Source organism: Penicillium hispanicum (genome assembly GCF_028827665.1).
Source record: "Penicillium hispanicum strain IBT 35686 chromosome Unknown utg000004l_segment0_segment0, whole genome shotgun sequence".
Lineage (NCBI taxonomy): Eukaryota > Fungi > Ascomycota > Eurotiomycetes > Eurotiales > Aspergillaceae > Penicillium > Penicillium hispanicum.
The window spans coordinates 475,863-491,409 of record NW_026623196.1 but is presented as its reverse complement, the minus strand read 5'-3'; the positions used below and the strand labels follow the sequence as shown (position 1 = coordinate 491,409).

General features: G+C 51.3%; 8 protein-coding genes across 8 annotated transcripts; 3 read left to right on the top strand and 5 right to left on the bottom strand.

Annotated features, from left to right (window-relative positions):
• Window positions 1-656: 656 nt before the first annotated feature.
• Window positions 657-987, bottom strand: N7459_003930 (uncharacterized protein; the record flags this gene model as incomplete). Its single annotated transcript, XM_056943114.1, has 2 exons — window positions 657-834; window positions 965-987. 2 exons carry the CDS (start codon window positions 985-987, stop codon window positions 657-659), a joined length of 201 nt encoding a protein of 66 aa, XP_056799997.1.
• A 384-nt stretch (window positions 988-1,371) lies between these two features.
• Window positions 1,372-2,674, bottom strand: N7459_003929 (putative mitochondrial GTP/GDP transporter Ggc1; the record flags this gene model as incomplete). Its single annotated transcript, XM_056943113.1, has 7 exons — window positions 1,372-1,707; window positions 1,765-1,942; window positions 2,006-2,139; window positions 2,210-2,323; window positions 2,387-2,428; window positions 2,485-2,522; window positions 2,587-2,674. 7 exons carry the CDS (start codon window positions 2,672-2,674, stop codon window positions 1,372-1,374), a joined length of 930 nt encoding a protein of 309 aa, XP_056799996.1.
• Window positions 2,675-3,275: 601 nt separating this feature from the next.
• Window positions 3,276-3,802, bottom strand: N7459_003928 (autophagy-related protein 8; the record flags this gene model as incomplete). Its single annotated transcript, XM_056943112.1, has 3 exons — window positions 3,276-3,309; window positions 3,371-3,603; window positions 3,713-3,802. 3 exons carry the CDS (start codon window positions 3,800-3,802, stop codon window positions 3,276-3,278), a joined length of 357 nt encoding a protein of 118 aa, XP_056799995.1.
• Window positions 3,803-5,239: 1,437 nt separating this feature from the next.
• hem13 (coproporphyrinogen oxidase) lies at window positions 5,240-6,609 on the top strand (the record flags this gene model as incomplete). The annotated part of the gene is made up of 2 exons (XM_056943111.1): window positions 5,240-5,449; window positions 5,503-6,609. The coding sequence occupies 2 exons, from the start codon at window positions 5,240-5,242 to the stop codon at window positions 6,607-6,609; spliced, it is 1,317 nt and encodes a 438-aa protein (XP_056799994.1).
• A 743-nt stretch (window positions 6,610-7,352) lies between these two features.
• On the bottom strand, window positions 7,353-9,869 carry N7459_003926 (putative microtubule binding protein HOOK3; the record flags this gene model as incomplete). Its single annotated transcript, XM_056943110.1, has 6 exons — window positions 7,353-7,571; window positions 7,643-8,025; window positions 8,080-8,192; window positions 8,247-8,323; window positions 8,375-8,435; window positions 8,494-9,869. 6 exons carry the CDS (start codon window positions 9,867-9,869, stop codon window positions 7,353-7,355), a joined length of 2,229 nt encoding a protein of 742 aa, XP_056799993.1.
• Window positions 9,870-10,437: 568 nt separating this feature from the next.
• On the bottom strand, window positions 10,438-10,941 carry N7459_003925 (uncharacterized protein; the record flags this gene model as incomplete). Its single annotated transcript, XM_056943109.1, has 4 exons — window positions 10,438-10,573; window positions 10,632-10,641; window positions 10,713-10,737; window positions 10,801-10,941. The coding sequence occupies 4 exons, from the start codon at window positions 10,939-10,941 to the stop codon at window positions 10,438-10,440; spliced, it is 312 nt and encodes a 103-aa protein (XP_056799992.1).
• Window positions 10,942-11,760: 819 nt separating this feature from the next.
• Window positions 11,761-13,950, top strand: N7459_003924 (putative mRNA cleavage factor complex component Pcf11; the record flags this gene model as incomplete). The annotated part of the gene is made up of 6 exons (XM_056943108.1): window positions 11,761-11,925; window positions 11,977-12,411; window positions 12,464-13,155; window positions 13,219-13,414; window positions 13,476-13,841; window positions 13,900-13,950. 6 exons carry the CDS (start codon window positions 11,761-11,763, stop codon window positions 13,948-13,950), a joined length of 1,905 nt encoding a protein of 634 aa, XP_056799991.1.
• A 225-nt stretch (window positions 13,951-14,175) lies between these two features.
• N7459_003923 (Gfo/Idh/MocA family protein) lies at window positions 14,176-15,519 on the top strand (the record flags this gene model as incomplete). The annotated part of the gene is made up of 3 exons (XM_056943107.1): window positions 14,176-14,206; window positions 14,340-14,870; window positions 14,924-15,519. The coding sequence occupies 3 exons, from the start codon at window positions 14,176-14,178 to the stop codon at window positions 15,517-15,519; spliced, it is 1,158 nt and encodes a 385-aa protein (XP_056799990.1).
• Window positions 15,520-15,547: the final 28 nt, after the last annotated feature.

Sequence of the window (15,547 nt, the reverse complement as noted above, 5' to 3'; positions counted from 1 at the left end):
CATGACTGTTTCCATGATACTTGCTTCGTGGTTTTGCAATTTCCTTTCATGTCTTGTTTTACGAACTTATGGGATATCGAGTTTTCTTTCTTGCGCATGACTGCATAGATTTTAAGGTTATCTTTGCTGGGAGCGGGAAAAGTCCCTAGCGAATTCAAAAAATTCTCTCCATCACACTTTCCATTTAGTCGTTCGATCTATAGACTTGTAGAATTCTTGTGAGCCTGCTCACGTACAATTGGCCAGGGACTTTGAAGACAGCCTTCACGATTTGGTAGGTGATCTGTCCACGTAGTACTCTGGTTGTCTCCTTCCAGTTATCTTTGAGTGTCTGCCCGGCTCCTGGACCATATCCGAACAGACAAGCGGTGATGCAGTGGTGATACCTACAAGAAAATACAACATCGCCACCAGGAATATTCCATTTATTTTGTCAAAGCATGCAATCTGACCACCAACCATCAGCACTGCATCTGGGTATCAAATCAAAATAGAAGGACGCAATGAAGGTCAAGGAATATGAGACCCCATGAACAGCGCAACAAGACTCTCCAACCCCAAAGCCGATAAACGTAATCATGTCAGAGGGAAAGACAGTATATGCATCATCCCTCAACAAGGCCATTCCAAGCACGGAGGGGCACGTATTTCCATCCTTAAAGACCCTGAAAATCCCCATTCCACCAGCGCTGAAGTCGCCGTTGGCCAGTCTGCACGACGGTGCTGTACCCGATCTCTCGTGCCTTTTCCGGGTTCTTCTCGCATTGGTCGCGGCGGATTCGGGTCATGGCAGCAGCAACACCCATCGTAAGTGCAAATAGAGGGTCACCTATCCTGTTGTGATACATGATTAGTAGACTGTGTTTGAAATTGGAATGGGGCGCGTGTTGAAACTGCAGATGAACGATCCTGAACGAAGGCGCCCAGGCTTGGAGCCATTTTTCATGCCAATGGTAACACGTACCGAGAGAGAAGGTAAACAGCCATGTTGATGCCAGCTCTGCTCGTCTATGTGGTATTCTGAAAGAGCTGGGAGAGGCGGGAGTCTATGATGTTTCGGTTTGAGGGCGATTGGTTCGATGTCACGTGGTCGTCCTGAAAATCTATTAGACTTGTGATAGGCCTGTGTACACAATTTCTACGTTGAGACGATAATGCCAGAAGAAATCGAGGGTTTCGATTCGTATCTATTGCGATCTAGGCCCCGCCGGAACAGAATTAACCATGTCTATGAGGGAGAAAAAATACACAAGCGGTCCATTGGGAGGAGCCTGAAAGACTCCAAAGACCCAGAAAGAAGAAAGAAATGACGAGAAGGGGGGAGTGTCGAAGAACGCCGTGGCTATAAAGCATTTGTCATATGTCTGACCTCTATACAACCTGTCCAAACGCAGGGATCAAGGTCTGTGCCAGCCAGAAGCTGAAGACCAACTTGGGACCAGTCATCAGCAGCTTGGGGGTTAGACCCTTGAAGAAGCTGAACGGTCCCTCGTTCTTGAGCATGTTCGAGACAATGCGGAAGCCGGATTCGGGGTTCTCGAAGTTGCGGTTCTGGATACGGGTCTTGATCACGTCCAGGGGTGCCGACACAATCAGCGAAGCACTGGCACCGCACACCGAAGCGACAAAGTTCTGACCCCAGGTAGCCGCGTTATAGTCCTTCAGGCTGTAGATGTATTCCTTTGCGAAGGCAGATCCACCGAAGAGCTAGGGTGATGATAAGCGAGCGGGTCCAGCGTCGCACAAGACCAGGGTATCACTTACCGCGAAAGACCCAGGAGCGTTACGGGCGGCCGTCCAACCGGCACCCCGGTAAAGACCCATACCCTCATCAGAGATGATCTTGAAGAGGCCACGGCCACGGAAAGCCTCGGGGTTTGTCTGACGCTTGATCTTCAGGACGTCCAGAGGGAGCAGGACGATCTCGCCGATACCGATCACACTGGATAAAAGTCAGTTGTACAATGTTCTTCTCTAATCCCACTTAGACAACTGTTTCTCTCACCTGCCAGCAGTCGCATGCATGATAGCCTTTCCAGTTCCCTTGCCGAAAGCGTTGTCAAACTCGGTGCCGTAGTGCTTCGCCAGGTAATCGCGCGCAAAGGGCTGGCCACCGTACTTGTAGATACGTTGGAGAACCTATGAAAACCCACGTCAGTCATGTGCACATTTCGAAGTAGAGGGATTCACATTGTCCTCGATAACGAACCTTGTAACCAGCGGCATAGCCCAAACCAGGGAAGAGTGACGTGAACTTGCGGCCCACGGAGGCATTGGCGTAATCCTTGAAAACGACCTGGTTGAAGCCGCTCACTGAAGTGATCTAAAGGAAGCTCGGTCAGCGCAGACCGCAACGCACGCAATGAGAACGCGAATCCAATCTCACCCTAGTCTGGTTGCTCATCAACCGCTTCGCTGTGGTATCGACCTTGGGAGATCGGTCAGTGCCGTGATTCAAGAGCTCTTCAACCAATTAGGTCTTACAGGATGGAAGACCATCAGCTCAGCGATGCCAGCGGAGCCTAGGGTCGCGGATTAGCAACGGTTTCCATCGTAGATTTGAGACCAGGTGCACGTTTCTCATACCAGAACCGAGTAGGCGAGCGGTAGCAGACTCCTTCTTGACATCCTTGGCGGCGGCGCCAGCACCGGCTTGAGCGATAGCGGGGGACATTGTGAAGGGTTGGCAGAAGAGAATGAACCGGTAAAGCCTCCAGGAACATGTGCCTCCTCATAAATTTTATCTGAGCACGCGGGTGGGGCGCTAGTCCCAATTAGGATCCGGAGTCGGAGAAGCTGCTTCGGGGATTCACGAGGATCACCGCCAGTGTGGAGTAGGACCTGGACCTACGATCGAGATATACACCTCCGGCAGCAGGAGAACTGTTGAGCGCACACGGTACACAAAGTATTATGATCGTCCTGTACGAATCCATACTCCTACCGCCTGCGCGACCTGCCTTATGGAGGAGCGTCAGGATTTCCGCCATTCTCCGGACCTAGAAATCTCTCTAGTCGACATATAAGATAAATTCGAAGATTTCACTTCATTGATTCAAGCGAGCATAAGGCATAGCTGCCTTAGCAAAAATGAACGGAATGTGCACAACACCGAATAAACGCCGCATGACCGAAAGAACCGAGTCCCAAGGCTAGATAAGTCTCATCCATCAATACCACCCTAGAGCGCCAGGCATTGTGCACCTATCATAGATCCATAGGCATAGCCCCAGACCATAAGTGGCTCAGCGGAGGAGACCCAAAGAGGCTAACATTCACAAGTCACCGAACGTGTTCTCGCCCGAATATCTAGAGTCCATCGGATTAGTCTTATACCCCCAGCGAAAGGAACCAGAAAGAAGCCACATACGTGATGTACAGGAAGCCGTCTTCGTCCTTGTGCTCTTCGTAAATGCTGCTCATCAGAGCGGCGGTGGGCGGAAGGACTTCATCCACGAAGATGAAGATAGCCTTCTCGGGGGACAGCTTTATGCGCTTGCGGATGACATAGACGAACTGGCCCACGGTGAGATCAGCCGGGACCAGATACTTCTTCTTATCGATGGTAGCGATGTCCGACTTCTCGACCTTCTCACAGATGACCTATGATCAACCCGTTAGCTACCGGAGAGGCGGTGAGGGAAAGGGAAATTCAGGAGGGGCCGAAGGTGCTTGGTTGACAAGGACCGTCGACCATCGTGTAGAGACTTACTGGGATACGGTCGGCGTACTTCTGGCGGATGCGCTCGGCCTCTGCCTTCCGCTTCTCGAAGGGGTGCTCGTCCTTGAACTTGGAGCGCATGGCTGATAAGGCTGATAGATAAAGCGGGTCGGGTGGGGGATGAAGAGAGTCGAGGGGGGTGAAGCAGAGAGTATCTGGTAACGGAAGGGAAGCAGAAACGGTTGCTGTCGATGGCGGAGGATTAGACAGATAGAAAGAAGGAGAAGGAGGGGATGCTGTCGATGACAAAAGGCAACCCCCGCTGACGTTACCGTAAGAATACCATATCACACGAGGCGGTGAGTCACGCGCCCAGGCTTCACGTGGATGCAGTCACTTGCTTGGGGTGATTATTATATATGACATTCTCTTCCATTATTGGTGACAAAGGTGTATGCTGTCTATGGGCAAGGTCAGAGATTGTTCCTGGAAGAGGTGGCCATCCATATTGTACGGATAGCTCCCCTTCTCCCGATCCTCGGTAGACGGGGGTGGACCCTCCAGTCTCGAGACTACATATACATGGATCCAAAAGAATCTAAAATGGGTAGTATGGACAGGCAAATCTAGAACGCTACGTCTACACGTAAACTCTCCTTGGTGTAAAATAACGCTCTAGCAACGCCATTTCACCATCTATATACACCCATGCTCTGGGGTCTCATACCCGTATCTTGTGTTGAGCAAGAGGCTCCGCCCCCAGCCCACGCCTGATAAGGACTTAGCGTCTCCACCCCAGGCTTGATGGCCACAAATGGGGGATGTTGATCGCTGAAAAAAGCGCACAGTATGTGCTCCGGTTGTTGTACTGGGGTTCTGATTCTATGTATGACGCAGGCTCTATTCGCCACCTCGCCTCTTTGAATGGGTTACTCCCACAGCCTTACCATCGATAATCTCTATTCTTGTCCATCTATCTCGAGAACTTCAGTTCAGTCTTGGTGACTTACTGAGCCACCATGAGCGCTGGCCAGATCATGTGCAAAGATGGTCCACTAAACAAGCTCTTTACCTGTAAATATTCTTCATCAAGCGGGCTTCTTGGTCATCTGAAAAATAGCAGCATTACTGCCACAGGCAGAATGCTACTGCTGATGGTCGGTGGAATTCCCCGAAAGAAAATATCGTGATTCCAACGATTACATAGAACAACGCTTTAGGTATGAAGCTGAGTCTTTTTCCATGGTGCCAATTCACCTATATACTGAGAACCCATGCACATACATATCCTAGACTGCATATCCACCTCAGGGAAAAGAGCCAATCAAGAGCCTCCCAAGGTGAATCCCGAGGTCGGCTTATCGCTTATCTCATCGAGACAAACAGATCAAACTCCCTTCATTGCCTGATATCGTACGACCATGTTGCAAGACTTTATGAAGGGCCCCGGAAACTAAATTCAACGTCCGTTTCCCCCGGTGGACAAATAACTTGAGCTGGTCTGGGCCTCAGTTGGGACAATTGTCATCTTGAATCCGGAAACGGCGGTCCACTTACGCCCATTGTCAATCGCGAAAAATGGCGTCGCGATCCTTTATGCCTCTGCGGAGGACGTTGGCCCAGCTGTCAACACAAGGCTCTCGCACAGCTGTTCGCAACACAGGCAAATCACTCCGTGGCTACGGCACGGAGCAAAAACCTCGTCAGAAGCAGCAGTTCACCGTGTGGCGGCCGTACCTGCGACTGGCCGTGGGCGTGCCTTTCATCGGTGCAATCATCTACTCTATGGTCAATTACTTTCTATCCCCAGAACGTCTGGATTCCATTGACTTGATGACTAGGCCACTGGTGAAATCACTGAACTCGATTCTCCGTCCATTGCCGAGCTGGATGAGGCCCTGAAACGCTCGAATGCCATTACCGAATCCTCACCCATGCGCCTTCGAATGGAGAGACTCATCAAGGAACACCAGGAGAGAATTGTTGAAGAGCTGAGCAAGATAGATGGCAAGGATTTTCGGAAAGATACCTGGTCACGCCCCAATGGTGGCGGCGGCATTTCGTGCGTCCTGCAGGATGGTAATGTCTTCGAGAAGGCTGGTGTCAATGTTTCAGTGGTGTATGGCCAGCTCCCCCGGCCTGCCATTGAGAAGATGCGCGCCGACCACAAGTCCTTTGTGGGAGCCGATGTGGATTCGCTGAGTTTCTTCGCGGCTGGTCTGTCTTTGGTCCTCCACCCGCACAACCCCATGGCTCCCACCGTGCATCTGAACTACCGGTACTTTGAGACTTCCGATCCCAAAGATCCGATCAATGGCGACAAGAACTGGTGGTTCGGTGGTGGTACAGACTTGACCCCAACCTACCTCTTCCCTGAAGATGCGCAGCACTTCCACAAAACCATTAAGGACACCTGCGATCGCCACGACGCGACTTACTACCCGAAGTTCAAAGCCTGGTGCGATAAATACTTCTACCTACCCCATCGCGGTGAATGCCGCGGTATTGGCGGTATCTTCTTCGACGATCTTGACGCCAACTTCCTCCAAACGTCCGCTGGCTCGTCTTCTAACCCGCAGGAGACCCTGTTCTCTTTCGTCTCGGATGGCCTGGCTTCCTTCCTGCCGTCCTATCTACCTATCATTGAAAAACGAAAGGATATGTCTTTCACCCCGGCCCAAAAAGAATGGCAGCAGCTGCGCCGTGGTCGCTATGTTGAGTTCAACTTGGTCTACGACCGTGGTACAAGTTTTGGGTTGCGCACGCCGAATGCTCGCATCGAGAGCATCTTGATGAGTCTTCCACGCACGGCAAGCTGGGCCTACATGGACCCAGTCTCCGGAACTAGGACCGAAAACATGCCGGTTGAGGAGGAGGAGCTTGCCGAGGACAAGACGAGTGAAAAGGAGATCATGGATGTGCTGAAGCACCCTCGACAATGGGCTTGATTGATTCCATGTCTCAAAGGAGGTAATATTTCGCACTTCAACTCCTCTGATCTAAAATATTTCACATGTATGCCCTTGTATTATCTATTTTTAACCACCTGACCTGGATATAGCTATGTTGCTATCCATGTATATTACCCACACAATGTTGCAAATATATTCTGTATCGATTCAGGAATTTTGGTTCTCCCTAGTCTCTGCAAACATGCTTTTTCGACTCAATGAGTGTTTCGGCCGGACTGACAGAAGCACCCATTGTTCATGCAGACGTAGCACATTCAAGTCTTAACCAGATCATTATAATCATACCCCGAGTTTTCAATGATGAATATAAGCACATTCTTTGTTCTATGCACAGAAGGGACATCCAGACGCAGCAGCCGATTTCTAGTAAAATAGATAATACACATGAGGTGGCCCACCCGTCACCAGTGCAATGAAAATTCACCAAGAATATAAACAGAAAATGAAGAACATGCATGCCATATGACATGGGAGAAAAAACAAGGTATGACAGGCAGTCTAAAAGGGAATATGAACGAAGACTACCGCCAACAAAGGTACTGATGCAAGTTGAACGATCTATCCACCATACACTTGCGAGGTCTATTGGCCGGCAACCACGCTTCTCTGCTTGGCCAGCCAGCCCCGGGGATCAGTCATGCTCGCACCTTGTCTGTATCGCGAGACAGTCATATTATTATTTTGCCATCGACTCTGGAGATGATACCAGGCCGAGCTCACTAGACTGAGCTCACGAGCTTGGTCTTCGATGACTCTTTGAAGTTCCGCCTGAAATTGATGGTTAACATGGAGCCAGGGAATGCGCCAGACGCATGGGTATGTGACGGCAAGGGAGGACTGACTTCACGTTCTTTAGGGATGCCGTCATCTAGGTTCTCTTCATAGTTCTTCATGCTTTCCCGCAATGATTTGATGAGTTCATTCTGCTGTTGAATGTACTAAACAGCCAAATCCAGATTAGCGGACTGCACAAAAAATTCTGTTGCATATAAACGATGAATAAACAGACCTCAGCACGCTGAGCGAGGCGCTCAACGTTTTTCTCCAAGACTCCGGCGCACTGTTTGAGGAGCTCGAAGCTTGATTTATGTGGTGTCTCGCCGCCTTCGGTATTGTGAGTCTCGAATTCACCCAGCAGCATCTGCATTTCATTCATCACTTCTTGATCCTCGGCGCTAATTTCGTTCTGCTTGCTGTCAAGCATCTTGCGTAGTTCCTCTCGCTCGGAACAGACTTCTCGCACCAAGGTCTGGCTAGCATCCACTTCAGCCTCCAAGTGATGTACATTTTGAACCAGACTATCCCATTCGCCGCGGAGTCTAGCCAGTTCTGTCGAGTTATGCTCCTCGAACCCGCGGAAAATATCAGCTTTCTCCATGTTGGCCAGACAAACTTGCCTATTGTCAGCAACTGTTTTGGTTGAACACCTCGCGGGGAATGACTTACTCTGAGTCTGTGCGTCAGACAAATCCTTCTTGGTGGTGTCCAACGTATCTTGGACCTCTGCAAGTCTCTTGAGTGTCCCAGTGTAACTCTCGTACAGCTTCCAATACTCGTCACTGGAAATCTACGTCAGTGTGTTGTCTGCAAGATGTTACTAAATAGTCACTTACCTCTGCGTGGAGTTGGTTCGTGCAATTTGCACGGACTTTGTAAAATTCTCAGAGAAGCCTTCCGAATGGGATTCCGGCTGATTGCTGTCAGTGGAAGAGAAGTAGCAAGCCAGCACATGAGCACGTACCATTATTGAGGACGCCCTGAGTGATTCCACTTCCCTCTTGGACTCATCATTTTCAGATTTACTGATGTTTGGTCAGCAATGCACTGTGGCGCAAAACAAGCAGAACAGAGGAACCATACAGCTGAGATTCCTTCATCCCGATGGCTTCAAAGTCTTTAGACAACGTCGCTTGCATTTTAGGCGTCTCGGATCCCGGGGATGGACTGCCCGGCAGACCCTCTAATTCTCGGAGGCGTTCACGAAGTTCACTAATCACAGCATCGTCTCTCTCATGTTGCTCGTCTGCACTTTGAAGTCGCTCCGTCAGCGCATGGTTGTTGAACTCGAGCTGCTTCTTGAGATTCTGGATTTCATTGCACTCCTGCTCAATGCGAGGCAGAAGCTTGCGGTATTCTTCCAATTCCACGTCACGCTCCGAAGACCACCGTTGCTGCGAGTCAGACTCTTTCAGTTGTTGCTGTAGATCTTTGATTTGATTTTTCAAGGTCTGGTTCTCTTTCTCGAAGTCCTGACTGGCCTGGAGCTTTTGGCGGTATTTCTCCGCTGCATTTGCCTTACGTGCCAACTGATCTCTCTCCGTGCGTAGTTCATCATAATCATCCTGGAGCTTTTGGTAGCGCTGATTCTTGACCTTCAGAGACTCCACCGTCATGCGAAGGCTGTCGATCTCATCTTGGGCAGCCGTAAGCTTTGCCTCCTGGGTAGCGATGAGGTCATCCTGCTGGCGGGTCTTGCTCTCCAGTGCCTTAGCATTGAACCCCAGATCGCCCTTGCCAGACTTGAGTGTCACTAAGCGATCTTCGGTAGAAGCCAACCGATTTTGGAGAGTATCGTTGTTTTCTTGCAGACGAGCCAAGCGATTGTGTAAATCCTCCAATGCCTTCTCCAGCTCCTTCTTCTCGTGGGTCAAGCGATCGTTCTCGGCAAGTACTTTCCCGACGCGCTCCTCGAACTGTAGCTCCAGATCCACCGGATGGTCGCGTTTCGGAAGACCCTCGCGAAGTTCATCGGCCGCGTCCAACGGTTCATGCTGACCGTTATGTGCCTCCTCTATAATATCCTTGAGGCCTTCCTGAGTAGAAGTGCTCAATTCCTGGAGTGTCTGAACGTAGGTCTCGGCGTTGGGCGAGCTTATGGCCGCAATCAGGAGGAGTTTGAGCAGCTTGTTCGTCTCTTTTGTGGATGCCTTCTCTGCAACAGCCTCAAGATCGGGGGACGGGTCGAGGCCGGACGGGAGGGAGTCATCGTTCTGGTGTCGAATATAGCTCAGCAGGAGCTTGTGGATGTGCTTGAGGTTCTGCCATTTGGCGACCCAGTGATTCTCTGGGTTGCGCTCGGGGATTTCATCGAGGAAGTATTGCGGGTCGATGTCCTGGAGGATCTCCCACAGGATAATTCCGTCGGTCAATTCATCCGTGGCTCGGAGTGTTTTGCCCAAGGAGAAGCTGTTGATCCATTCCAGCAGAACCTTGGTCATGGTGTGTTCCGACGCCATGGCGAATGGCCGTGTCTCAGTAGAAGCTTGGAAAGAATGGATGCAAGTGCAGCATTCCCCAGAGTGCGCTCCGCAAAGAAGGGGGGAGGGAGAAAGGTGGCTTTGGGCAAGTTGCGGATCCACGCGCTCGCGTCGGGGGCCACGAGGAGGCCGAGTCACTAGCGGGGGGGGGGGGGGATAATCGTCCGCCGTCTGGTACTTTGTATACCCGGCAGGGCTATATAGAACATAAGTCGCGCGCAAGTCCTACAATGCAATGCTAAGATATCTTCTTGCAGAAAACACAGAAATTGATATAGTGATCAAGCGAGCGTGTCTAGATCCTACAGTAAATCCCTAAGGTCAAAGATCGAATCTTCCCAAGTCCCCGGCTCTAGATCAGATCCTGTGGCCTGAGAACGTAAAACTTGCTCCGTATACACCGAAACACCAAGACGCCAGAGTCGACTTCAAAGAAAAGAGTGAGCGCCCGGCTCATTGGTACCGCTGTGGATAACCGGTCCCCGACCGGTGTTCGTTGTACGCTTTCTTAATGATGAGCTGTGGCATAGGATTCACAGAATCTTATTCAAGACGAGCGTTCTTCGCCCACATAGTGCCCATAGGCAGACACCACCTCGTCCTCTTCAATTTCCGGCTTATATTCGGTGGATTGCGTCGAGAGGGTCTCGAGGGCGATCGCTGGAGCCTCGGCGGCAAACCCACTAGATCAACGATTAGGCACAATTATGCCCAAGATTATAAGACAGGAGTAGATATTACCGAATGAGACCTAGATCAGAAATATGGATGTTAACCAAGACAATGATCCTGAGAGAGATCAAGATGGGAAGCGGGACTTACTGTATTCATGTGTGATAACGCCACCCTAAAAAGATTCAGTCTATCCGGGATATATTCTTGGATGACCATGATAAAGGGTAGGGCGTACAGCAGCTTTCAACGAGTCCTTTGCCTGGAGAATGACACTGGATGGGGTCCCTTTTGGGAAAGTGATGATAACAGACTTGAGCGAGTTGGCAGCCAGTGTCAGCGGAAGAAGACTCAGCAGAGCCGGGAGATAGAGCTTCATCTTGAAGTGTAAATGCAGCAGATCGAAAGTCTGTCGACTGTCAGGGTAGGTCGACTGTCAGGGTATGGCAACGACCAGGAGTTCCGACCGATGCGGAAGCCCTGCGTCATTCACATGGGGTCAGGTGACTCCCTGCGGTCTTCGGCCAACAATCCCTTTCCCTCCTCGTCTCTCTCGCCAACCTCGTTCTCTTTCTCTCCTCCGCCCTCTTCAACTTTTTCTTTTAAGCGTTGCATACAGCCCCTTCTTGCTTTCTCTCAGAATCTGCTTCTGTGGTTTTCCTGGTCATACACCCTCAACTCTTTCTCCTCTCCCGCGTCGCAACTCCATCCCTCGGTGGTATCTTCAACGTGAAGGAAGGCAGATAAAGTCGTTGGATAAGGGCTTGGATTGGAGGACAGGTGCATCTGTTGTTGTCTCAAGTCTCGTGAAAATAGCTAGCAAGCATTTACAACTTCCGACTTTTTTCTTTCCATCTCGAGTTGGTCCCGGAGGATTTATGCCTTGGAACGCAAACGAGGATTAAGAAGGAAGCATTCTGCGATAGTGAGCAGGGATCGCAAGAGCACTGAAATCTGCCCAAGAAAAAAAACAAGGCCGGCAAAGAAAAGAGAAAGAAAAAAAAGAAAGAAAAAAAAAACAGAAAGCAAAGCACAAGCGAAGCCAAGACAATAAGTCGTGAAGGGAGGACACCAGAACAGACGACCAGGAAAAAAAAAGTGAAGACCAGTTGGTCAGGCCTGCTGGGGACATAAAGCCTTGCGGCCGTGGTGATTGCAAGTTCACACTGATCATCTTCCTAGACACTCAGCCGCGACCATGTCTGGACTGGTTTCGGACGAGGTCGCTGAAGACTACAAGAACTCCTTGGAGGACCTCACCACAAACGACAGATTCCAGATCAGCAACCTCACCGTTATAGCCAAGGAGAACACGGAGCATGCAATGGCTATCTCGAGGGTGTTGGAGAACCATATTCGATCGGTAGGTGTCCCTCAAGCTAGCGTAGCTGAACATTCTGACTGATTTCGGTAGACGCCGCCACCGCAAAAGTTACCTGCGCTGTATGTAGTCGATTCCATTGTCAAGAATGTTGGAACGCCCTTTACACTGTTCTTGGGGCGAAACATGTATCAGACATTCATGAACGCCTACACACTGGTCGATTCGCAGACGCGCCGCAAGTTGGACGAGATGCTCAAGACTTGGAAGGAGCCTGTTCCGGGCTCGCTGGATACACGTCCAGTTTTCCCACCTGACATCACACGCAATATTGAGAATGCTTTGATCAAGGCCCGTACCGCTGCGATCCAGCAGCAACAGGCTCGGGGCCAGCCGGAGATTCTCAACCGCGGCCGTGGCAGCGCAACCCCAACTGGATGGACCAACAGCCCGACGCCTCCGCAGGGCATGCCTCGACCGCCATCAAATCAACCTTTTCTCCACAATGGGCCGGGGTTTGGTACATCGGTAAGTAGCTCTTGATGGCCACTGCCTTTTATCCATGTTGATCAAATCCCAGACACCTCCTCAAGGCTACCGTTCAGAGATGGATTTGGGGTCTCTGAACCGAGACCTGGAGGCTTTGATCAGTTCAGCACGGAATGATTTTGCCAACAGTCCTTTTGATCCCACCTATCAGCAACGCCTGAAGGCGCTGCTTGATCTTCAGCGAATCTTGCAGCAACAACAGCTCACTCAAGACCAGCTGAAACTTGTTCGAGATCAAGTTTCGGCGCTCGCGGCCATACAGCCTGCACCTTCTACTCAAAACATTACTCCCAACTTTCCAGCAGCATCAGCTCCAGCACCTGTATCGACTCCGCCCACTCAATCTGCTTCCCAACCTTTGCAACAACTCTTGAATCCCGGGACGCTTGCCGAGCTCATCAAAGCCACAGCTGTCCGTCAACAACCTACTCCCCCGCCACAAATCCCTAATGTTCTCCCTCCCGTGCCTCAGGCCCCTTCGGCCAGCAGCACCCAACCACCTGTTGCTGAGAACCCTCTCATTGCAGCCCTGAGGTCGCGTGGGCTTTTACCATCCGCTTCAGCACCACCTACCCTAGCAACCTCGGGACCGGCTACAGGAGGATCCTTGCCGTTCATCATTCCTGGACAAATTCGATCAACACCGCCAGTCCCAACGCCACAAGTAACCTTGTCATCCAATGCCACCTCTGCCGTCCCTATGAACACTGCGTCCATGAAGATGTAAGTGCTATTCAATCGCGCATCATGGTTCATTCGTACTCGTACTCATGGTCAATAATTCAGCCCTCGCCTTACTCTCATTGTTTCCCTCTATGAAGCAAAGTCGAATCGATGTGGAACCTGTGGACGGCGCTTCCTCGCTACCGAGGAGGGCAGGGAAAGAAAAGCGCGGCACTTAGACTGGCATTTCAAGACGAACCAGCGTATGGCGGATGCCGCCAAGCGGGCGCAGACCCGCAGCTGGTATGTTGATGAACGGGTTCGTATACTACACCATGGCTCTCTATTTTGTCTACGTAGTACTGACCCGAGGACCACAGGATTGGATCAAATCCCGAGAGGCAGGTGATGATCAAGGTGCAGATGAGCCCGAGGCCGCTCCCGAGGGAGCGACGGGGGTTGAGGGCACTGCATCTCAGCAAGGACCGCCCAAGCCCTGGATCCGAGCCCCGAATGATGCCACATTGCGCAATACGCCTTGTCCGATCTGCCAGGAGAAATTCGAATCGACGTGGTCGGAGGAGGTGCAAGACTGGATCTGGCAGGACGCAGTCAAGGTCAGCACTCGAGTATACCACGCCAGTTGCTACGCTGAAGTGACCAAGGACGGTCCGCCACCACGCAGCTCGACACCACAAGCACGAACGGGGACGCCAGACTCGGTCTTGGGCAAGCGGAAAGTCGAGGTAAGCTGATTGTCTACGCTAGGTATTTTCGTCTGAACGGTCGACTAATGCTTCGCAGGGCACCGATTCCCCCGGGCAAAATGTGCGTATCAAGATGGAGTCAGCATAAGCCGTGTAAATTAGAACCTATCAAACAACATTGTTCATACATCATCGCCAATAACCGTGTAGCGTCGTGACGTTGCTTTGTGCCCCGCTCGGCGCATCTCCGCGCTGTGCTTGTTCCCCACTTAAGGACAGAATGAAATAAATATGCCTCGATCTTGAGCTCCTTGTTACTTCCCTTGCTCCTTAATTCGGAGAGTTCGACGTCTACGTTCCAATAAATCCCATCATGGCGCACACCATCCGATGGGGTATCATGGGTAGGAGCCGTTCCCAACCTGCAAATCAGGACGAACGAGAAGCTGATGCATTTCCACAGCCACTGGAGGAATCGCGGACAGTAGGCTTACCCTTGAATTGCATATAGGATCAGTATCCTGACTCGTGGAATAGTGTTTGTCAGCGATCTCCTCAAGGACCCGAAAACACGCGACGCCTCCGATGTCGCCCATCAAGTCGTTGCCGTAGCCTCATCCTCGTCCAAAGACAAGGCAGATCAATTCATCTCATCCCTTAGCATCCCCGCCCCGTGTGCCGCATATGCCTCCTACGAGGCCCTCGTCGCAGATCCCAATGTCGACGTCGTCTATGTGGCCACCCCACACTCTCACCACTTTCAGAATGTCATGCTGGCCTTGGAAGCTGGCAAGCACGTGCTGTGTGAGAAGGCATTCACTGTCAATGCAGACCAAGCAAAGATTCTTTGCGAGACTGCCTGCAAAAAGAATCTCTTCCTCATGGAGGCTGTGTGGACTCGCTACTTCCCATTGAGCATTCAGGTGCGCCAGCTCATTCAAAAAGGCGAGATCGGTGAGGTGCTCCGTGTCGTGGCTGATACGAGCTTCGGCGATGACGTCGAAGAGAAATGGGGTACAGCACATCGCATGGTGAACCTGGATCTGGCGGGTGGTGCTCTTCTAGACTGTGAGTGCTGCTAACTTCAATCCCGATGCTGTATTGCATTATCAGGGTAGGAGATGCTGACCTCTGCTCGCAACAAGTGGGCATTTACTCTCTCACATGGGTCTTCCAGACTCTCTACCACACTCTTCCCCGAGACCAGAGAAAGGCCCCGACCGTCACCTCCCAGATGACCCCCTACCATCTCACCGGCGCTGATGAATCCACCACTATCCTGCTCAGCTTCCCGACTTCCACTCCCGGCAATGGTCCACACCCGCAGCGCTCGCAAGGTGTTGCTATGACGAGCATTCGTGTCGCAGGCGATCCAGATGAGAAAGGCACTTCAGGGCCCCAGGTTCGCATCCAGGGCACTAGGGGTGAGATTCAAGTATTTGGGTTTCCTTTCAAACCCTCTCGGTATCGTGTGATCCCGAAAAAGGGTCTCGGCGAGGTCCGTGATATGGAGTGTGCATTCCCTGCTGGTGGCCGGGGTATGTACTGGGAGGCGGACGAAGTAGCCCGCTGCCTGAGAGATGGGAAGCTTGAGAGCGACGGCATGTTGTGGGAGGAGAGTATTGTAATCATGGAGGTGATGGACGAGGTACGCCGACAGGGTGGACTGAAGTATCCTCCGTCGATCGAGTCGACAGAGTATCCTCTTCAGCTGTAAGAACTTACCAGACACATCCAATGCTCTG